Raw genomic sequence first — 25278 nt, forward strand, 5'->3', positions numbered from 1 at the left:
TGTGACCACTCCTTCCTAGGATTTATTATAGAAAGGAGTTAAGGCTATGCATATTCTGATACCTTAGGTTTGGGGAAAATAGATTACAAAGGGCTCAGAGAAAGGGTATTATTGTTTGTCTTTCATTTTTGAAGAGGACCATGACACTGGGAGGTGATGTCATGACTTGCAGTGAATTGGATTTAAGTGAGGAAGGTCTGTGCAAAGTCATTAGCCTCACTCTCTCCTCCATAGCCATGTGAGCCCAGTGGCAAGATATAGATTAGGATGACAGGAGATGGCCCACATGTTTGAGACAACTGGGGTTAAGTGACTTGCCCAGGGTCACATTGCTAATAAGTGTCAAGTGCCTGAGATTTGAAGTCTTGTCCTCAGCAGAAGGGTAGATATGATGCACTGTACTAACATTTTGCAGGGTAGGTCAGCCCTAAAAGTATGGGAAACACTCAAGAATGAATTTCTGAAAAAATAAGCACATATACTTTTGGTGAAGAAAAAAGAAATGGGAGCTGTCTAGAGATTGATGTGGATGCAGAGGAAATTTTTCAAACAATATGTTTCCCATAAGCAGTTAATGTGGTATTGTAGATAAAGTTTGTGACTTGTAGTCAGGAAGAACTGAGGTTGAATTTTGTCTTAAACATTTATCAGCTGTTTGCCCCTAGAGAATCATTTAACCTCTCTGTGTTCCAGTTTCCTCATCTATGAAATAGGAATAATAACTTTTCTTATAGGATTGTTTTGAGGATCAAATGAGATAACATTTAAAGTGCTTTGAAAATCTTAAAGAACCATAAAAATTTTAATCCTTATTATTAAAATAAATGTACAGAAAATGGAAGCAGTGACAAGTAAAAGCATGTCAAAATCCAATAAAATTACATTGGGGACATTAAAATTCAGCATAATCAGAGACTGGTAACAGAAACAGGAAAATCTGGAACAAAAGGAGTTTTGAAGCAATATTAGTAGAAAAAAGGAGTATCAAAAAGGGGACAAGACTGCTTGATGTAGATGAGATAATAATAAATGACAACAGGGAGAAAGCAGAGGTTTTCCCATCTTTGTTTCTGTTTTTACTCTGAAAAGGAGAATGACCTCTACACTGAAAATAATAAAAGGAAGACATTAAACAGGATACTGATAAGATAAATGAGGAGATAATGAATGAGAACCCTTGATTTCACTTGGCCCAAATGAAATATATAATTTTTGTTGTTGTTTCAGTTGTGTCCAACTGTTCATGACATCATTTGGGGTTCTCTTGGCAGTGATACTGGAGTGGTTTGCCATTTCCTTTTCATCTTATTTTTACAGTTGGGGGAACTGAGGCAAACAGGTTTAAGTGACTTGACCAGTATAACATAGCAAGAAATTATCTGAGGCCAGATTTGAACTCATGTGTTCCTGACTCTAAGCTTAGCACTCTATCCACTGTGCCACATACCTGTCAGGAACTATACCCTTAGGGACCTGAAATAACTTGCAAAAGTGACTGCTGAACCATTATTGTAGTATTTGAAAGGTTATAGAAAATAGGATGTACACTTCAAATTTGATGAATAACAAGTGTTTAAAGAAATGGGAAGGGTAGAGTCTGAAAACCATAAACTAGTGACCTTCTGAACATTTTCTGGCTTGGGTCAATAAAGAGATGGCTAGTGATAATCTAGAAAAGAAAACAGAAGCTACAAGAAGTAAACAGACCTTTATCAGCAATGGGTCATGGCAGACTAATAACCCTACTTCACCTGTGAAAAGGTTACTAAATTGAAAATAAGAGGAATATTGCTGTAATCCTTTACCTAGATTTTAACAAAGCTTTTGATAAAGTGTCTCATGCCATTCTTGTGAAGAAGATACAAAGATATGAACTAGAAGATTATACAATTAGATAGATTCAGAACTAGTTGAATGGCTGGGCTAGAAGAGTAGATACCAGTGGTTCAATGTGAATGTATCAAGAAGTCTTCAGTGTAGTACTACAAGAAATGTGCTTTTTAATATTTTATAGATGACGCAAAGCTGGGAAGGATTACTTACATGTAGAATTCAAGATTTTAAAAAAATCTGTCAAAACAGGCTAGAGAGTATTTCTTTTAAATTGGTAGACAAAATTCAGTAGAGATAAGTGCAAAGTTTCTACCTGGATAAAAAAAATAAACTTCACAAGTAAAAGATGGCAGCATGGGTAGATAACTGTTTATCTGAAACACATCTGGGTATTTTCATGGACTGCAAGATCACTATGGATCAGCAATGTGATGTAGCAGCCACAAAAGCTAACAGCATCTTGGATAAATGAGAGAATATAATTTCCAGAAACTGGGAGGTGATAGTTCCACTCTATTTTGTTCTGATGTGACCTCATCTGTAACACTGTGTTCATTTCTAGGAGCTGAGTTTATGAAGGACATTGATAAGCAGGAGATTGTCCAGAGGAGGGCAAACAGAGTTTTGATCAGTTGAAATAGCTGGGGACATTTCTGGAGAAATGAAGGCTTAGGGGAAATATAATAACTTTCTTCAAATATTTGAATTGCTATCATAGGTAGGAGGAATTGAACTTGTTCCATTTGACTCTATAGGGCATAACAAAAAAAAATTGCAAAGTGGAAAATTTTGACTTTTTGTCCGGGAAAACTTTTTAACATTTAGAGACAGCCTGCTTCTAAGAGATTGTAAGCCCTTCCTCTTGTCCCAATCATAGGCATTCTAATGGAAGCTGGATGAATATTTATCAAGTATGATATCATTTGGGCTGCTTTTGGGTATGGTTTGAGTTAACAAACTACCAAAATTTCTTTTGATTAAAATTCTATGATTCTGTGGTTGTGAGAATAAAATGATATAATAAACATTAGACACTATTTCAGTGTCAGCTGTTATGCCAATATAGAAAGGTTAGGTTGATACCTAACAGCTTTCTTAACAATTTTTCCTATGGCCATTCAAGGTGCTAGTAGTAGTATTTAGGCTTGCTGCTATTCTTATGCCTTTTTCCCCCTAGCATTTGAAAACTGTAGCAATTGAATTGGCATATAAAAAGCTTTCATGAGTTACTTTAAAGCACTGACAAGAAGACAGAATTAAATAGTCATTCTTTAAAAGATTTAACCTAACCCATGCATAATATTTACTCAGCCATCTTTCAGTCATCATTCCTTCCTTTACCTTACATTGCAATAATTAGTTATATTTTCATTTCATGGAAGTACTTTATAGATGTATGAAAATTATATCTTTCTACTTACAGTACTAAAGAGTAATACACTTACATCTGTTTGCTGTTTATTTGCCATCGGATTATATATGTTTATTTTCTTCCCCCTGAAACTTTCCCTCCTTTCACAATGTGCCCATCATTCACCAGTTTCTCCATTACATAATATTGTGATCATCCCTTATTCCTCTATTTCTTTCACTTTTCATGTCTAGCCAGTAATCATCTTATATTGATTCATTCTCCATAGTATCCTCAAATATCGATTTTTCATACGTAAAGTCAACAGTTTAGAGCCTGCTTTCTGTGTGAAACTCCACTACAATGAAGCCCAAGGTTCACATATGAAGAAATAGTATATGTAATAAACAACCTACTACATACCACTGCTATGCCTTGGATCTCAGTTCAGCCACTGGCCTCTATTGTATAAACAATAAAGACTGAAATGATTTCTAATGAAATTTCTGACTGGTTGTTTTCCAGCTTTACTAGCGTATTATTAAAGAAGGGTGCCTCTGCATGGGGTAATATTCTGCCCTGCAGCATCCACATCTAGTGGTTGTCTCAACTTTTGTGTGGGTTTCAGTCCAGGTTAACATCACAGGCATTGGTTCAAGGAAGACATGTCCCTCCTATGTCCTCAGGAGAGTATGCAGTCACATTGTCTTTTTAATGTCTATGAGTGGCAAAAGGGAACATCAGGTCTGATTTGATTTAGATTACTGAAGCCAACAGCCACTGAAAAGAACCGACCTCAGACAAGTTTGGTAAGATTTAGGTCGAAGAGATTTGCTCTAAGGCTCCATCTTTCTGTAACACTAAATGAAAGCTACTTGAGAAGAGACATATCCCACATCTGGTATTTCACTCATTGACCTAAGTCTTGTCCTTAACTAGTTCAGGTTTGGACTCTGCTGCAGTCTTATAGCCTTTTCTTTTAAAAATAGTTTTGATCTCGTTACATCCCCAACCCCTTCCTTTCAATTCTTGCCAGTTGTGTCTCATATCTAATAAAGACTCTCTCTGTTCTTTCCTATCACTTTACCTAACTACCTGCTTTTCTGTCTCAGTCTGTACTAACACAGCCACTGTTGCTTATAATTCACCTGCCTCTGGCTGTGAGCACATCTGACAACCTTCCTACCTGCCTGTAATCCCTTCATACTCTTTTTTGACCAAGTCTTTTGCTCTGGAGAAAACTGGTCAATGATGATATCTTTTTAAAATCCCTTACAGAACAATCACTTTAGTTATTTCATAACCCCTCATCCTGTGATTCCCTAACATCATGTCTTCCTTTATAAAAAGTGTACCAAAATCCTTAGTGTAGGTTTGAGTTTTAATAACTTAGTAGTTTAACATTAAGCTATTAAAGAAAATAATAGTTTTTATTACATTGAAACTACACAATGTTTTAACAATGTTTAGTTATGTTGTTTCCAACTGTAACTTGGCCTTATGTCTACTTAACATAAGGAGCAACAAGGTAATGCAATGGATAGAGAGCTGGCCCTGGTTCAAATCTCACCTCAGACAATGAGTAGCTGTGTGACCTTGGGCAAGTCACTTAACCCCGATTGCCTTAAACATCTGGGGCCATCTTCAGTCATTCTGATCTATATCTTGCCACTGGACTCAGATGGCTCTGGAGGAGACAGTGAGGTTGGTGACCTTGCACACCCCTCCCTCAATTGCAAGTAATGATATTACTCTGATGTCATGGTCCTCTTTGAGGATGGACAAACAATATAAACTCGGGAGCCTTACCAGAAACCCCAAATGACAAATTTATCATGGGCAGGACCTGAGCTTTCAATTCCTCCTGTAACTGATATATCTTTTCTCTCCCCTCATAAATATTTTTAGAACCCCAAAATTAGCACTTAATCATTTTTTGTAAATGAGGCAATTGGGGTTAAGTGACTTGCCCAGGGTCACACAGCTATTAAGTGTTAAGTGTCTGAGGTCGGATTTGAACTCAGGTCCTCCTGACTCCAGGGCCGGTGTTCTATCCACTGCACCACCTAGCTGCCCCAGCACTTAATCTTGATTAAAAAACAAAAAACAAAAAACAATAAACCTTCCTGATTTAGACTTGTAAATGTCTATAACCTCAAAGTATATTCCTTTCTACTTTACATGGAACTGTAAATTTGGAAAGGGTCTTTGAGATCATTTAGTCTATCCCTTTTTACTTTATATATGGCAGAAATGAAACACATTAAATAATTAATGCAAACTTATATATGCAGTTATTGGCAATTCTGATTTTAAAACCTGACTTCTAGCTTGGTGTTCCTTCTACTACAATATATTGTTTCTCAGTAAAATAATTTCCAGATATTTTTAAAATGATGGAATATAAATAGGCATAGATTTTAAAATAATTTAATGCTTTAAAACATTTCTCCCTGCCTGCCCCCAAAGGAGACTCTAGGTGTGGAATACAGTGCATATATCCATGCTTCATCTATATTCTCTGTTCCTATGTTCCCTGTGATTGCATGGTGGAGCAGAGAGCTCTTCCCAGAATGTCCATTTGAAGAGGACATCCAGACCAGCGATCTCATGATTTCCCACCCAATTGTAGTCCTTTGGACTTCTCCATCATACCTCTGGTGCCTTCCCTCTCCACTCATCTTTCAGCCTTTTTTTTATGTTCCCCCATTGGATCATAAGCTCCTTGAGAGAATTTTTGCATATTTATATCCCCAGAACTTAGCTCAGTGCCTGACACATAGTAAGCCCTTAATACATTTTTATTGGCTGACTGACCTATAATGTAGGACTGGACTGAAGTTTTGGTTAGTTTTCCTGAAGTGGTTTTCCCTCTATGATATAAAGAATAACTCCCTAAGAAAGGAAGAGGCATATATCTGCATATGTATACATACACACACATGTATGTGCATGTACATGTGAATATATATATACACATACCTGTGCACATATGGTTAAAAGTCAATAAAATTAATTTTTAAAAAGGTCTAGCAGAAAGATACTGCTAAATAAACAAGACTTGTCTTATAAAGCACTGTGGCACATAGACAAATCCTTTCAGTCTGTTTTGGCACCAAATTTAGAGCACTGAGATGAAATTTCAAATGTCTATAGACTAAAAATGTTACCTTGAAAATCAATGCATTTCATAGGCACCGTAGGAAAATAACTATCTGGAGCTCTGTTAGTATTTAAAAATGACAAATTTCCAAACTGTTAGTTTAGTTTTGTCAAATAGAGTGATCCCTTTGTAGCTGCATACAATCTGTTCCTCTGACACTCTGAAACTGTTCCATTGAGTCTTTGCTCTTGTTCAAAATAAAAGTTCAATGTCACCTTTAAGTGGGGAGACTTTCTATAACAAAGTTAAAAGCTTGGAAAAAGCTAAGAGAAGACCAGTGAAATGCTGATGGATTTTTAACTATGGCAATAGTTAAAACTAGTCTCAAATGTTTTCTAGTTTCTCCACCACATTAACTTGACAAGCACAGTGCTGCATTGTCTCCCTTGTTTTCTAAAAATCCATAGAGTTATAAATTAAAACAGCAAGTACAGATCAAAAATAGGCAAGAAATCATGATCTGTAAAAGAATTTTGATGCCAACTCATCAGAGACCAGAATCCTTTTTTGATCAAGGATACCTGCAGATATATTTTATCAAGTGAGACTACAAAGATTTCTTTTTGACCAAGGATAAGATGAAAGAGTATGGTTTTATAATAATAGAGAACAATGTAAAAATCAAAGGTGAAATGAAATAAAACTTCCCTGCCATTTTATTTCTCGTCTCCTTGATAAATCATGTTCAGGCTTCAAATACTTAGCTGTATTTTAAAAAAAACAGTCATGCTAAAAAAAAGTCAGATCTCATTTCAGATATTAATGATCAGCTGAAGAACTTAGCAATAAAATAGTACACAATTTCTACCTTTTGCTTACTCATTTTCTTGCACATGACTATTTGTTTTAAGAAATATATTTGAATAGAAATGGAATACTATTGGTGTATCCAAAAGCAAATTATAATATATTAGTATGATAGCAGAAGAAAAGACAAATATGGTTTCACTATTTACTAATTAATATGTTAAATGGATAATTTCCTAAAGGAATGAAGAAATCCAGAAATACTTGAAACAGATGGTAGTAACTTACTTGTGCATCTATTTGTTTAATTGAGATAGATTTCCAATGTAAAATCAGCTGAATACAATATACAGTGATATTAGCAAATAAGAGCTTCTCAAACACATAACAAAGAATTCCTTCCTGTTATATGTTCTGGTCTTGCTCCAGAGCAGGGCTTTATAAACTTTTTCCCACTCACAATCCCTTTTTGCCAGAGAAATTTTTACATGACTCCAGGTATATAGGTATATAAACAAGGTATACATAAGCTTTTACTATTGCCAATTTTTTCACAATCCCCACACTCAGTTACATGGCCCCACAATTTAAGAAGCTAGGTTCTATAGCATCTCTCACTTTCATAAAAATAGTCAACGAAATCACAATTTCAGAGTTGGAAGAGACAATAGAGCCATGTACTCCAACTCATATCTGAAAGCTCCTTCTAGTAATGATTTGAGTAATTAATGATAACAGAATATTATAACCCTAGTCCTACACAAAAATGGAATAGGCTGTCTTGTGACGTAGGAAGAGCCCCATGACTGAAGTAATTCAAACATGAGCTGGATGACCATTTATCAATGAGGGGAGATAGTTGTGGAGGTATGAGGAAAGACAAAAAAGAGACAGAAGCAGAGATGAGACACACAGAGAGAGATCTGTCACAGAAAATAAAGCAATTTATATATAAGGCTTTATAATTATGATCAAATATATAGTAGGCCCAACATTTTCATTTGTTTTTCTCCAAGCTGTACTCTGGACTCTCTGGACTTTCTCTACAATGACAAAGAAACCTCTTCACCCAGGAAATTTATTCTATACTTGGACTTCTCAAACTGGAAGTACTCTCTACCCCATGACTTCTCAGTCCCTTCATTTAAGGAGAGTCCCTCCTTGTCTTTCCTTTCCAAGACAAAGTCAGGATTTACCAATCCTCTCCCACTCCCCCTTTAACTTTCTTTTATATATTTCCTTCTGCCATTAGAATATTATATGTTCCTTTAGGGAAAGGACTGTCTTTCCCTCTGCTTACATATATATAGATAACTAGCCCCCTGGAATCCAGTCCCAGCTCTGTCACTAATATGGTCTTGTGACTCAGGTAAAATCACTCTATTGTTCAGAAACTGGATGACCACTTCCTAAGGATTTTATAGAAGGGATTCCTGTTTAAGTATGGGTTGGATTAGGATCAGGGATTATTAACTTTTTTGTGTGCCAAGACAGTCTGGTAAAACCCATAGAATCATTCATAGAATTGCCTTTTAAAAATTCATAAAATACACAGGGCTCCAAAGGAAAACAATTATTGATATAAAGGTGTCTATTATTTTTTATTAAATAGTGTCACAAAACCCTTAAAATCTGTTGACACTTGTGGACTCCCGATTAAGAACCCTTGGACTAGATGCTCTTTGAGTTTCCTTCAGCTCTTAAATTCCTTAATGATCCCCCAAGTCTCTCTAGCCTTAGTCTTCTCATCTTTAGAATGTGGAACCTTTCAAGGAAGTATTATATAGTGGAGAAATCACTGAATTTGAAGACAAAGAAGCTGAGCTGTAATCTCAGCTCCAGCACTTACAACCTGTGTGAACCTAGGTAAATTATCTTCTTTCCCTAACCTTCAGTTACTTAATCTCTGAAGCGAAAGGTTCGTATCAATTGATCTCTAAGGTTTCTTTCATATCTAAAATGCTGTGACTCTGGGTAAGGCAACAATAACAAGTGCTGAAACTGAATTTATGAATCACTTCTCCACTGCCTTGCCTATGAGGCTCACTCCATAGAGCTGGAGTCAGAATATCCACTCTAGGTGCCATCTCGAGGGCCAGCAACTCCCTTAAAATTCTCATCCACAGCTTAGTCTTGTCAGCATTCAAAGGAGGCTTATTTGTTCCTGCAGACGTTGGATGTACACAAAAATAGTCATGGAATTTTGGCCCAATCATTGGACCAATAATAGAGAAATCATGTAGCCGGACTAATCTTAGCGCTCACACAATTGGATATGCTTAGGATTTATAGCAGCTGCTGAGAAAACTCTGCACAATACTGAGGCAGCCTCTCACTGCTGATGCTGAAGCATGTCACACTACAGCTTGGTTCCTCTGCTGGTATGCCAGTCATGCTACTCAGGACACGTTCTACATATTTTCACCATTGTTATGGAACACTGATTAAAAAGCATTCCCTTTGCATTGATTGTCAATTGAAGTTATTGCTTTTAATTTGGGGGTGGTGGTGGTAAAAGTTTGTAAATGTAAAAAACATTTTATTTGCTTTTATTATCTTTATATATTCCTGTTAATTCTCTCCTGCACATAACTATAATGAAATATTTGGCATACAGTTAAGAAAGAAATGGAATGGAAAATAAGAAAAAGGAAAGAGGAGAAGGTGGGGAGGGGACAGAAGTAAGGAGGGACAAAAGTAGAGAGGAGTTGAAGAGAAGAAAAAAGTGCAAATTGTTTACAAGTTGATGTATTTTGAACACTGCACTTCTCTTAATTCAACAATTTTTAATTAATGCCAGAAAACTCTTCAACCTGGAAGATCACTTCAGCCCTATAATTTCTACTCAGCCCCTGTTGCCCCTCCCTTTAATTGGATGGATTCTTTCAGAACCTCCATTTAAGGAGGACCTTTAGGCCAGCCTTCATTTCTCTTCAAGCTGGAATCAATCTATATTCCCGCATCACGTCCTTAGACCAGATACCTTTCCTCCACCTCCCTCCCTTTTCAGAATCCTTTTATATGTTGTCTTCCCCCTTCTAGAATGTAAACTCTTCAAGGGCATAGGCCATGTTTCTTTTTACTTGTATCCCCAGGGCATAGAACAGTTCCTGGCACAAAGTAAGTGCTTAATGCTTACTGATTGACTGAACAGTATCATACTAGATATTATAATGGGGGAGGGGGCAAGGAAGAATTTGTCATCTAGTTTATGGGCCAATACAAACAGAAACAATTAGAGAAGATAGTTGATCTTTTCCTTAAATCAATCAATCAGCATTAGTTTACATTATTTGAAAGACCTTCCTACAAAGATCCTATCATACAGAAATGCAAACATATAAAATAGATAAATTAGTAGTGATTTATCCAATCAACATTTAAATAATTCATTTACCACATTTTTTCAGTGTCTAACACATACAATCATAGTCCAATTTCACCATGTAATCAAGAGACTGATATAAAAACTACAATATTGATCCTTTAAATTCCATAATCGCTACATTTAATTCTCAAATTCTGCAGATTAAGGCCATTGTCACTGCCATTTAGCAGCTAAAAACAAAGATGTTTCTACTGATAATACATGTATATAAATATGTTTAATTTTGGAAGCAAATAAACTACTGTGTAACGATTGGAATGACGCCACCTGCTGGATACTTACTGTAGAAGAGTTCTGCCCATGAAGGGAAGGTCTTTGAGGGCAAGACCAGGAGTCAGGAAGTGACGCGGGCTAGGGGGAGGAGGAAGAGACTGGCGCTCAGTCTCGCGCTTTTTCCTTTGGACTCTGGTGGAGAGCGGAGCTAGAAATGTGCTCTCCCTTTAATAGATAGGAATCTAGGCCTTTTTCTCTCTCTTTACCAAATTCTTATTCTCCTTAATAAATGCTTAAAAGTTTAACTCTTGCTAAAGCTTATAATTTATTGGCGACCACTCATTAGATATTTTAGACAGTTTAGCTAGAATTTTAGCCCTTAACAACTGACAAAGTTAAAGGAGACACAGTTCCAGCTCTTGTTTCCATTGAAATTAACTCTTTTACAATGCTGCCATCAGCCCCACTACCTCCAATGTAATCCTATTCCATTTAGACTAAAGTAGCTTCCAGATAGGAAATATGTAAACAGACATATCCAAGTTCCCTTATGAATACTAAGGCTTTCTTCTTCTGAGGTCCTTAATTTTTTTTTTTACAATATATAATAGAATTTCCTTTTATCATACTTTAAATGAAAGTTATACAATGCATTTAGCATCTGAAAACTCCCTAGCTGGGTAATAAGAACTGTTTTTTCCTTGATTTGATCTTTGAGTTCATCTTATTATCAGATATACTCTTCTATTAATTTATTGTTTAAATGTCAAACCATTACAGTATCTTTGCCAAGAAAACCTCAGAAGGAGTCACAAAAAGGTGAACATGACTGAAACTACTGAAAAACAACATAAATATGTGTGTGTGTATGTAAAAACCAGACCGTTTTTATCTTGTTTGTCAAGTGATACAATAATATAAGGTAGTTTTTGCTTAGCGAGGATTATATAATTGCATATCTTCCTAAAATAAATTAAAATCTTGATCATTTCAAATTTCTTGTGACCTCTAAATTTGAATTTAATTCATGTCGATGTATTTTGTAATTAGAAGTTCTTGATTTGCTCCCCTTCTTAAATTCTAAAATGTATCCTGTTTTTTTCAAATGATATTTATCTACTCAACTGGATTATTTTTCATAATCTCTCCCTCTTCAATCTCTAATCCTCCATGCTGCTACAAAACAAATCTTACAAAGGCACTCTTTTGACCATATCATTGCCCTACCCCGATAGAGGTGAACTTCTATCTTACTTTTATTTCCTTCAAAACTCCGCTCAGGTGCTACCTCTTAAACAAGGTCTCCCTTCCCCCCACCTCTTGTCCATAAACTCATATCATTCCCCAAATTAGTTTTCATTTACTTTGCCTATATTCTGTGCAGTTGTTCTTCGTCTTTTATTTTCTAAGACTGTCAAGACTTGTGTATGAATTAGATTTAAGGGAGACAGAGCTGCACATTTGTTCAGTCTTTTTCAGTCATGTCCAATTCTTTGTAATCCCATTTGGGGTTTTCTGTTTCCTTAAATAAGAATATAAACTGCTCAATAGCAGGGACTATTTCATTTGCATCATTGTATCCCTAGAGCCTACCCTAGTGCCTGACATTATGAGAAATAATTATTAATAATCAATATATTTGGTGTGAGGGAAAAAACATCCCCTTCTCAATAATTCTCAGGAACTCACCAGCGATGTGTCAAAGGCTCTTTATTTCCTTCTCATGAGGAGGCACCCTAGTGTGCAACTAGTGGGTGCAAAGAAAGTGGGCTTGCAGGCCCTGTTTTATACCCTAGTCCCTAATGCAAATGCACCCTCTCCTTTTTCATCACTGGTCTGATTACTCAAGGGTTACAATCTACACACAAAAACTAGCTAATAAGAAAGCAGTATTCCTACCCCTCTTCCTTGGATGGGCATAACTCAGGAGTGGACCTTATACTTCCTTATATGGACACAACTCTGGAGCGAACCTTATTGAGACCAGGGCTCCTTGACCTATGTGATCTTGTTAGCCTGAGGGGGAGGAGGGGATCTGAGACCTTTGTCCTACAAACAGGTCAGGAGGAGTATGGTCATTGAGAGGAGACAACTACCCATTTTCTCATATTTGGGGATCCAGTGACCTCCCCTTAATTCTTAGTCCTCTTTTCCCTCCACTCAAAGATTAGGTCTCCTTGAGAGATTTCATCAAATTTCATCTAGGTCAAACCTAACTCCAACCCAAGCTAACAAAGAAATCTTTTGTCTTTTGTCTAGATAAGTTGGAGGAGTTTACTTATGATGAGATTTGGCCTTCATTCACCATCTCTAAGTGGCAACCATTGTTCCTCCATCAGCTTGGGTGGAGGTCTCTACATTTTTTCCTGATGTCATATTTACTTGAGTCAAAGTATCCAGACTTTATTTTAATATAACCTACCTCTAAATCATGTCAACCAATTAGATTTGAAAGATGTTAATCAATTAGATTTGATTGTTGTGTGATGGACCTCCTAGAGTGGGAAAGGTATATAAACCAGACCTAACCATGAGTAAGGGGTCATTGATCTGGAAGAGATCAGCCATAGACTGAACTGAATTAATAACCTGCCAGTCAAATTATTAAAATGATTAAGTTACCCAAATACTATGCCTCTCATATTTGTAATCATCACAATGTAAAGAAGGTATAGTAATAATTTCTCATTAATTCATTAGGATAAAAATAAAATGATATAAATATATCTGTACATACATAAATATATATATATGTTTTAACTTATTAATATCAAAAAATGTTACCCAAATTATTTCAAAATGCATTACTGAAAATATTTCAAAGGAAATACATGATAAATTCATACCATTACAAGATGGCAAGACTCTGTTCCAGGCAGGTTTTCCATCGATACCAATCACACAAGTTATGGATGAAGGATCAACAATCTTATAACCAGAATCACACTGATAAGTCACAGTTGAGCCAAGTTTAAAGTCTGTTCCAATTCTTGTCCCATTCATTATATTTCCAGGGTCAAAACAGGCTTCCCGAGGCTTTTCTATAAAAGAAAGGAATATAATAACCCAATTACCCTATCAATTAAATATAATTTCCACAAAACATGGGGCGGGGGGGGGGAATCTTTTCTTTTAAATTGTTTTGTTTTCATCTTTACATGGGCAGGTTTTTGACAATTAAATTACCTGATAAATTATTAGAACATTATTTAAAACTATCATCCAATTGTATATATGTTATTTTCTTTGGAAATGAATTATTAAGATGTTTTATTTATTTTTTCATTGACATTATTTCCCAATAGCACCTTCTGCCACCAGAACACTGCCTTGTAACAAACAAGTTCAGTTAAACAAAACAGATATTTTGATCTTATCTTGAAATAGTTACATTATTTTTAACTCATTATTCACCACTTCTCTGCTGAGAAGGGAGATATACTTTATGTATGGATTTTATAATTATACTATAGAAACACATCTAGGATCACACCAATGTTGTCATATCAAGAGCAGTCAGCTCCTTTTTTTAGCTTGCCCAACTAAAGTTAGAATGAATGGCATAAATGTACAAAAAAATTTTAAAATCCTGCAATATGCTAAAGTAAGGGATTGGGAGAATTATATTCCTTTTCCTTGAGGTAGAGATGATAGAAAATGCTGTGACCTGTGAAATTCTAGGGCATACTTAGTAACATCCTGAAAAGTTAGAATGGGAAATTTGGGATGATATTAATTATTCCCTCTGTGATCCCAATTTGTACCTACAAAGCACACTCAATAGTCAATTATTGCTTAACGTTTTTTGTAGTCATATTAGATTTTCATTTGGTTTCCTTACAATTTTAATTTATCTTGGTACTTTGATTAGGGCCCACTCGGCTTGTGCCTTCAGACTCTGGGGTCTTCTTACCCTGGAACTTACCTCCATCATGCCGGCCCCCTTCTTTCACTGGTGAGTTCCCTTTAGGATTGGGTGAAGGAGGGAATTCTTCCATTTTGAGATTAATACTGCTACCAGTCTTTTGGGATGTGCTTTCAGATTTATACTAACTAAATTTTGGAAGAATGAGAAAACTTATTGAATGTTGTAAGGCAAAACAATGATTTTATGTGATATTGCCTTTCTCAATCTCTCATGGTTAATTCATTTAAAAAAATTTTTTTTTTTTAGTGAGGCAATTGGGGTTAAGTGACTTGCCCAGGGTCACACAGCTAGTAAGTGTTAAGTGTCTGAGGCCGGATTTGAACTCAGGTACTCCTGACTCCAGGGCCGGTGCTCTATCCACTGCGCCACCTAGCTGCCCCGTTAATTCATTTTTAACAGAAAATTTCTTGCAGTACTAGATTTTCCAAAATATGACCTTTACAGGGAAGGAACCCACCAATAATTTATCTTTTTATCATTGGTATTTGCATGCTCATTCATGTAAACTCAATTTACTTTACAACCTTAAAGTGCTTGGTAATAATAGCAGGTGAAACTATGTTTGAAAATTGGCATAGAACTTCAAACTACCTACATAGACAGCCAACCACATTCATCCTAGTGTTTAGCTAACTGTCATAATAGTGCTTGTCCACTTAAAGTCATGCCAATGCTTTTTAATTCTTTGTCTAATGGATATAGTTCCAAGGATAAGCAGAGAAAGCATCAACCAAAGTATTCCTATCATGGGCCCTGCATACTTGAATTACTTCCATATTAGGTAAAGTTAATTTCCCTAGATATCATCACAGAAGTATTAAAACTTCTATTTTTCCTTTTTTAAAGTACATATTTGTGCTTTTCACCACAGTCTTTTTTCCAACCTAAATCATTATCTAATCTATTTTCAACTGCTGATTCAAAATTGAAATTTCTTCATTTGTTGTTTGATTAAAATTCTTTTTTTGATTAGCATTTCATTTTATAATGTTTATTTTAGCTAACAGACTTCTATCTACAATGGTCCTCCATCTTTAATATTTTGTGTCTTATATACTACTGTCAATTTTATATATTCAGTGATAAATCACTGATACACCTTTTCGATAGACACTGTCATTTTTTTTTTTTCTTTCTAGGTTGGTGACTTCCTAACATTGTGGTTTAGCCTCTTGCTCAGATTTGCTGCATTTAGAATACCTTGTGAGCAGTGCTGCTATGGGATCTGACTGGTTTATATTTGTCAAGATATGATTAGCTGCACATCAAGATTATTTTAGTTTTTTTTCCTTAATTTCCTTTTGTTGCTTGAGCAAAAGTTGTGTCAGTTGCTTCACTGATTACATCATAAACCTGACCTTTGGTAGACAGAACCAAAATTCCTAGGCTCATATTTTTCATAATTTTGTTTTGTTCTGTTATGTGAATGTATAGATCACCTAAATTTGATGGAGCTGTCTTATTATCCAAATGGATTTTATGAGACCCTGGATTAATAGGAGCAAAATGCCTTTTGCTCAAAGACTTCAAACTGAAGCCAGACAGTCCCTATTTACTTTCTCCAAGAGAATAAATTTAAATGCCCCTTTGAAATTCTTATTTACTGTCTTCTTTCCCAAGGAAGTAAATAGATCTTATTGTTTTCCTGATCAACCTTCTAGACCTTCTTGTCTTTGATAATACCCTTCCTGTTTCCACATAATCTAATCATAGCATCTGCTTTAAATTGAGCTATTAAACTGATTTGTATTGTTTAACTGATTTACATTTGTAGTATTTGCTTTAAGTTGATTTGTATCATGCTGATGAAGTTATTCTGTAACCTGTGAGCAAAGAAACCTTAAAAACCCTTAGAAAGAGGGAGTCTTTGAGCTCCTTTGGAAAGAAGTCTCCAACATGACCATGTTATATTTTTTCTTGGGACAAAATTAAATTGGTATTATGTTTCCTGTTTGTCTCTGATCTGATCTGGGAGACTTATGTTCTCTGATCTGTTTTTTTTGGTAGGAAGACAGGTATAGAAACAAATTGTAGGAGATAGTATAAGATTAATTTCTCTGATCTGTTTACTAATTTTTGTAGGAGAAAGGCAGATTAAACTATAATTTTCAACAATTCATAGCAATAAAGAATTAGCTGGGGTCTTTGCTACTGTCCCACTTCCAAATGTATTACTTAACATAATAGAAAAATAGGATAAAGAGCTGAATTTTGAGAAGGTTATTTCAGTATTCTAACAATACTGATTAAAATCTACCCATGACTGGTAATCCTTTGTGACTCTTGATAGGCCAAAAATAGGTCCCAGCCCAAGCCTTGCTTGGTCATTGTGTGGGTTCTGATGATTCTGATTGAGTGTAAATAGCAACTGTTTCTATTTTGGCCAGAGACACTGAGGTTCTTCCTCTCCTAGATTGATTTTTCTTTTTGATTAGTTAAAAGAGGCCATTCTTTGCCTCATTTCTTACCTAGCCTTAATCACTGAAAGGGATATTGCCTCAGACAAACTGAGATCTGGGCATCTGGACCAACTCCAGTCATCCTGATCTACATCTTGCCATTGGACCCAAATAGCTCTGGGGGAGAGAGTGAGGATGGTGACATCGCACTGCATTGTCCTACCTAAGTCCAATTCACTTGTAAGTTATAACATCACCTATCTGGTGTCATTGGTGCTCCTCAAGAATGAAGGACAAGCAACAATGTGTATGTCTGTTAATATGAATATATGGATCACCTGGATTTGATGGAGGATCCTTATTATCCAAAAGTATTTTTTATGAAACCATAGGTTAATTGGAGCAAATTGCCCTTCAATTGAACGCCAAACTGAACCCAGATAGCTAGCTGATAAAAGTCCCTACCTGGTGACTTCTTTCCCTCAGGATAGTAAGTCCCTATCTTATGGGGAAATCTGGGTGTCCTCATCCTTGCAAAACCCTTTTAAGGAATCCTATAATTTCATCATGATACTTCTGTATTTCCTTCATATTTGTTATATCTCAAATTGTTAAATTGCTTTTGCTTCTGGGTTGAATTTATCCTACTATTGAAACTGATAACACTCTGTAACCCATGGACAAAAAAAAAACCCTTATATTATACCCTCAGAAAGAGGGAGTCCCTGAGGTCCCTTTGGAAGGGTCTCCACATGATCATGGTTCTTTCTTCTTGGGACAAAATAAATTGGTATTATGTTTTTCCTGTATGTCTCTTATCTAGGTTATCCTGTAGGAGATATTATGTTCTCTGATCTGGTTTTGTTCTGTGGGAAGACATGTCTCTTTTTTATTATTGTTGTTGTTATTCTTGTTGCTGCTATTGTTATTGTTATTATTAATTTTTGTAGGAGACAAGCAGATTAAACTATATTTAATTTTCAACATGTCTTACATTACAATTACTAAGGGGCCTTATCAAATATTATCTTGACATTGTTTTTTGTTTTTGTTTTTGTTTTTTAGTGAGGCAATTGGGGTTAAGTGACTTGCTCAGGGTCACACAGCTAGTAAGTGTTAAGTGTCTGAGGCCAGATTTGAACTCAGGTACTCCTGACTCCAGGACCAGTGCTCTATCTATCCACTGTGCCACCTAGCTGCCCCTTGACATTGTTAAGGATTCCAATGGAGCATGTGGACTATTCTTCAATTATCTCTTATTTGTCATTTGACAACACAATCTTTTTTGATCATACCTTACTTTGATGACAACATTTAAACTGTTCCTACAAAACTGTTTGTTAAGGTTGTTTTCTTATTATTTTTTTAAAAAGCTGTTGTTAATAAGTGATAAAATTATGAATCTTATTGGATAAGAATATGACTCAAAGGGAGGGCACAAGAAAGCTTGAATTATATATATGATGGGACCCGGGAAAGTTTGTTTCTGAGTTTTCTTTAGTGTGCTGTCAGATTATGCAGGAATTCCACTTGTGGAAATTAACAAAGGAATAAAAGACTGAACATTTTGTCTAACATTTACAGCAACTTGTATCTTATGCAACCAAAGCCATAGAGAAAGTGAGAATATTGCATGTTTTGGTGAATTTTTAGGGAGTGGAGTGGGGGGAAGGCATGAAGAACAATACAGAAAGGGTGCAAAGGAATTGAGAAAGCAAGAAGATATAATTCCTATTTGTTTCATTCATTGAAAATGTAACTGATAGGAGGCAAAACTACCTTTTTAAAATTTTCCAGATTAAAAATTCTAAAGATAATTTTAAAGTACTAAAGAACTCTTCAAGGTTCCTATAATCAACTAAATAGGTTTGTATTACAACTATAAATTTTAATGTTCTTAATAACTAAAATATTTTTAAATGATTTTTATAACTCATAGCTATTTCAGGAGTTTACTTAGGAATATCCTATTCTTCTCAAGGGACAGTCCTAATTTACATCAATATCCAAGATAGAAATATATGACAGGGTTGTTGAAACTAAAGGCAAGACCATTTGCAAAAATAAATGAATTTTGATTTATGTTTCCTTATACATTATGAATGAATAGATAAAAAGTTACAATGAACATAATACCTTTAAATTCAATGGCAAATCCAGATAGGCCAACTGAAGCATCACTTCGAAAAGCCAAAAAAAGACTATTTCCACTGCTCTCTATTCTTTCTGGTGCCTGAGAACCTTGAAAACTCCCAATTAAAGGACTATTGGAATCTTCACCTTCATAGATATGAAGAAAATCATAACTTGGTTCCATGTTAAAACTAAAAAAAAGAATGACAATCTTGATTAGTTTGTATATTAATTCTCTCTCTCTCTCTCTCCCCTCCTTCACACGTGCGCACACACATACACACACACACACACACACACACACACACACACACACACAAACAGAAATGAATTCTCATATTTCAGATGGACAACCAAGATAAATTAAAAATACTAACAATAAATAATTTTATTGTCCCATAATTGGAATCTGGGGGACGTTCAGGTAGCACTATGGGATAAAGGCATCATGAACTACAAGCTAATCAATGGGACTATCGGGCCTTTGACCTTTGGTGAACTTATTTTAAATGCTTTCCTAACATAGTGGAATTGAGCTCTATAACATGATTTCTACTTCATTTTATGTCACTCAGGTTTCAGAACAATCCATCTTCTTTATGACTGTCTAAAACAAATTTATTTTTCATTACTTTTAGAAATATATACTATACATTTGAACTTACTGGGCAAGTATTTTTTGATAGTTGCTGAGATTTTTTTTTTGCCTCAGTAGAACATATTTCATACTATTGAAATGGATCACAATGTTCTAAATGATTTGCCAAGACATAAACCAAAGGAAGGAGTGATTGTGAGAAAACTGAATGTATGAGGCAGTTTGTTTAATGCTAGCTTAATAGTTAATATATTCTTTGCAATTATTCTTGACAACTGCACTCAAAAAGTGTTGCACTGAAATAGCAATTATAGCATATTCACTGTAAATGTTAACCAGTGGTGAAAATGATAAGGAATATAGCAGAAAGAACTCCAAAATTTCTTGATCCTACCAGTGAGCAAATCAATTAACCACAGACATATGATCTAGTAACTCAGGGTCCCCAGAGAAAATCATATGCTTTTACTCTACTCTTTTTACTATTGTATTCAAAGTATATTTGTTTAGTTAATAATTTTATATTATTTGGACAGGGCTTTTCAAAGGTAATTATAATCCATAGTTTTCATGTAAACTACCCTTACAATGCAAGTAAAGCTTGGTGATATGAATTGCAAAGTACAAAAATAAGATTACATTGAACACAGGACTTCAGATATAGATAAGTAGATAGATGATAGACAGACAGGCATAGAGAGTTAGATATAGATGGGTCGATAAATATAGATACCTACATATATCTATAGAGATGTGTGTGTGTGATCTTTTTGAGATTAGCATTTCCTCACAACAAACACAATATACTGTTTCTTACTTGAATTATCCATCTCTCCAACATAGTTACAGATTTAATCAGAGCCATTTGTGATAATTCACCATGGCTTACATCTCATGTGATCAAGAGCACAAACGATTATGATTGATTATTATTTCAAAGCAAAGCAAAACAAACAAACAAAAATCATCAGCAACAACAACTTTGGGTGGAGGAAATGACAATGTAGATCCCTTGCAATAGTGCTAAACCAAATTTATGCTACGCTGTGTGGTTATTGCAAGGCTCAGATGTTTGTAGGGTTCACCAGATTTTGTATTGATGTAAGAGTGCTGAGTGAATTTATTAGAGGTAATTCCTCAGTCTTTCTTGGTTAATTAATAAGGGAAGCAGTTTACCAATACAAATTGTTCCAACTAAATAGAATTTTTGTGGAATCAATTATTTGAAAAGCTATTTTAGAGGCTCTGGTAATTCCTTATACTTATGATACTGAAAGGTGTGATCATCACTTTATTGCTATTGGATATTTATTGATTTTCAGATACATTTGTGCCCTACAATGTCTAGGGATTTAGAAAATCTATATGACAGTTAAGGTCACACCAACATATTGTGAAGGCACAATGAAAATATAGAGAAAATGTGAGAAACATATGATCCACTGTGACATATGAATCACTATATTCTGGGTTAGGAGAATATAAAATCAAATGGGAAACTAATTTGTAGTAAAGCAGTTCCTGTACACTCTGAAATATAATTAGCTTTGGAAGACTTCATGAACTCTGCTAGTGAGGCCCTTTCTCTACTAATCTATTTGAAAAAAGTACAAAAGTCATTACTATTTTTCCCAAAATTGTTTTTATAGTATTTTGTTGAAAATTACTTTCTAAAAATAAAGGATTTCTTAACCACCATTAAATGTTGCTTTCAGATTTTTATGCAGTTAAATGAAATTAAGCCTTTATCAATAATCAAATTATTAAAAGACTCCCTCTCCCCCTGCCATATTTCTAGAAAAGTCAGTGCTATCTTCATGTTAATATCAATAGTAACCTTGGGAATTTTAGACAAGTAATATTATAAAGATAAATTAGCTATCACCAAATCCAGATATTATATTAATGAGACAATGTACAAAAGGTCTCTAAATCACTTTTTCAATTACTTTTCCTGAATATTCTATGAGGTAAGTTTTCTCTGATGGAACTAATCGCATCAGTTTCAGGGTTCCAAAGCTATGGCAGACAAGTCTTACATGTTTTTTTCTGTTCCTGGTACATATTTTGGCCCTGAAAAGGGCCAAAACATAAAATCATCTATATTCCTTTCTGTCATTCTCAGTACATATATAGAAGGTAATAGATACATACTCTGGGGCTCAGCCAAAAATGGAAACAGGAACTTTATGAAGTGATAAATGGTGTATTTTTTTTTGGTGTGACGTTTAAAACCCTGCTAAATAAAGGTGTTCTAGAAATGATACCTTTTGAAAATCAGGGCAATGACAAAGTCTGGATTTACTTTTATTCTCCAGTCACATTCTTTCCCAGGAGGATATGGTTGTGGGTAGTTAGGTGATAAAATGACACCTGCTGGACCTGTCAGATTTCCTCCACATGCAGCTGTCACAAAAGAGAAAAGGGTTGGGAGGAGAAAACGAAGCTCATCAATTATGTTAAACTATATACCATATACCTGTTATAGTAAAACAAATATTGCCCAGGAATACTCTCACACCCACACCCCCCAGCCATTATTTAACCCTTTGATACTCAAGAGGTCTACACAATTCCTTTTTCAGTTCTCTGTTAATCATCTGTGTCCAATGGCCCTGCCTAACCTCATTTTTTTCCCTTAGAATTTCATTTTCATAACATTACAAAAATAAAAACCACATAACTCATAATTATGAATTGTATCCACACCAATTCTCAAGCTAAAATTCTATCTCTTCTTCAATGATGATTTCATCCTGGCCATTTTCTTACAAAACTATCATCAAACATTTGATTCCCAGACAAAGTTGTATCATTACAAAGTTCATGTTTTACATGCCATGTACAAGTGAATATTTCATTCAGTTTATAGGATCACAGAACAAGAGCTGGACAGTGACTTCAGAAGCCAATTAGTCCAATCCCCTTATTTTATAGATAAGGAAACTGAAATTTAAGGAGGTTGTGTCTTACCTTGACTGATATAACACAGTGTGAGGAGTAAGATTTGACTCTAGAACCTATATGTATGTGTGTGTGTGTATATATATATATATATATATATATATATATACACACATACATATATATGTAAAACTCTAGAACCTATATCTTTTCCATTTTATATGCCTTGAATTTAACAATAAATTGTATAAATTGTCACTTAGGTGACATATATATGTATATACATAAACACACAGAGACAATGTTTGTCTATATTTATATATGTATAATGTGATATATAACAGTATAATAAAATTATCATAATAATTTATAGTTATAGATATAGAAACTAGATTAGTGATTTAACCAGTGAAGAAATTTCCTCTGCCAATTGGATCTGCATTTCTCTGCAACTTATAGTGTGACTAGAGCTTTGAGTCAGGATCAGACAAACAGTATGACCAAAAATTGGGAATTGAACGCTGTTCTTCCTTTCACAGAAGCCAGATATCTATGCTACAAGGTCTCACACTTATATAATGTTTTACATTTTAAGAAATCCTTTCTTATTTTAGAGAACAAGAAAGGTAATTTAAAAATCAATTCCCTAAAGAGAGAAGTTATTTTTCTAGTATAATATGAGAACAATTTACTTTTTCTTTTAACATATCATTATTGAGATCCTACTAAGTATAAGACAAGACATATGATGAAATATTAACAAAACTCAAGACTATTCAATGTTAGCAAGGTCACTTTTGGCACAGATGTTGGTAAAGAAATATATATCTTGGGGCAGCTAGATGGCGCAGTGGTAAAGCACCGGCCCTGGAGTCAGGAGTACCTGAGTTCAAATCTGGCCTCAGACACTTAACACTTACTAGCTGTGTGACCCTGGGCAAGTCACTTAACCCCAATTGCCTCACTAAAAAAAAAGAAAGAAAGAAAGAAATATATATCTTATTAAAGAATAAGAATTTCTGGACTCAAGAAATCATATTTAGAAAAGCATGACATCTTTAAATTATTATTTTTAAATAATATTCATCAGAAATGAGCAAATATGGTTTCCTTGCTCTGCTTGGTTTCAACTTCATGGAACCAGATGCTCCTTCCAGGATAACCTGATGACATAAGATCTCATCACCATGCTATTCAACTAATCCTTATATACTCAACCCCTTTCCAACTCCCTCACCCCACCTCCCTTAAGGGCAGGAAGGGAATAATCACTTCTATAACTCTTATTGTGTGCCAGGTTTGTGTATCCTATCCAATGCATTTGAGTGGTGAAGAATTATTTCCTACCTGAAAAACTTTTACTGAATTAAAGGAACAGAAGGACCTGATGTTGATCATTTTTTTTTTAAAGGTTGAGAGGGAAGAAAAAGGGAGGGAGGCAAAACAGGGAGGACGTGCTAACTTGAGAAAAGAAACTTTTTTGAAGATCTAAGAAGCAGATTTGACTCAATACAGGTTTTCAAATATGGGAAATGACAGATTCAGGCCATTGGCTCCAGGGTGCTCTGAGGGGGAGGGTTCAGATATATAACACTCAAATACTGACTGAAGAGAAACAAAGGAAAAATCTTGCCTTTGTTCCCTGCTGGTCCCAAGAGAGGTTTTGGGTTGAGACTGTTTAAAATCTTTAAAGTGGAATCAAGTAGGCTCTCCTGATCATTTGTTCCCTCCTTTATTCTACATTTCCCATTTTAATCTCATTAGGTTTTAAGTGGAGAACTTTTGCAATATTTTGAACACAGATTACAAGTGAGCATGTAATACAATTTGGGATTTCACCAACATGAATGGACAGTGTAACAGAATTATAGCCCCCAAAGAATTTGAATGTGGGGACCTGGGGGCTAAATAACTAATTTACTCAGTAATATGTCCTTTCCTCTCTATTCCCCAGTGCTACTACTCAAACAGAGCCTGGAGGGCATTAACATTTGCAAGAGGTTTAAGTCAGGAGAGAGGACATTTCCATGAAGGGGGGGAGGGGCATGAAATTTATGCAAAAGGAGAGGAAGAGGAGGAGAAGAAGAGAGGAGAGAACACTGAAATATTTATGAAGAACTCACTGTGTGCCAAGAACTGCGCTAAGTCTTGGACACACAACATAGGCAAACAATACAATTCCTACCCTCAGAGTTTACTTCTAACGGGAGAAGAGAAGGAAATATATGAAAGGGAGCTGGACAAGGAGGGTCTTTTAAGTGGGTCTGATAAGTTTAAACATGTCTTTAGGAACATGTGCAGAAAGACCAAATGTGTCTTTAGGTTCACCTTAAGATATTTAAGCCCCGAAAACACACCCCTAGTGAGAAAAGTACCTGCCTTGGAGGACATCTTAGAACCTCAGGAAATCCAAAATAGGATGTGAACTTCCCTAAGGAGATTAAGATAATGAGGAGATAACCTACTTTTCTTACTATAAATGTTACCATTTGTCCTCTCCCTATTTGAGATACCTTTCCTTTTCTCCTTTGGTATTCTCCCTGTGGCCTCACAGTATTCTAATAAAGCTTAAGAAACTGAGTGACTGAGTCTTGTAATTCTTTTGGACACCTCACAATCAA

General features: G+C 35.2%; 1 protein-coding gene across 1 annotated transcript in view; it reads right to left on the reverse strand.

Moving 5' to 3' along the window:
- The window catches only part of CSMD1 (CUB and Sushi multiple domains 1), a 2580735-nt gene that overhangs the window by 399336 nt on the left and 2156121 nt on the right, over positions 1–25278 (reverse strand). Inside the window, 3 exon segments of the mRNA XM_043985743.1 lie at positions 13542–13736; positions 19159–19346; positions 22021–22159. Of these exon segments, the coding sequence (XP_043841678.1) occupies positions 13542–13736; positions 19159–19346; positions 22021–22159 (522 nt within the window).

Source organism: Dromiciops gliroides, chromosome 2 (genome assembly GCF_019393635.1).
Source record: "Dromiciops gliroides isolate mDroGli1 chromosome 2, mDroGli1.pri, whole genome shotgun sequence".
Lineage (NCBI taxonomy): Eukaryota > Metazoa > Chordata > Mammalia > Microbiotheria > Microbiotheriidae > Dromiciops > Dromiciops gliroides.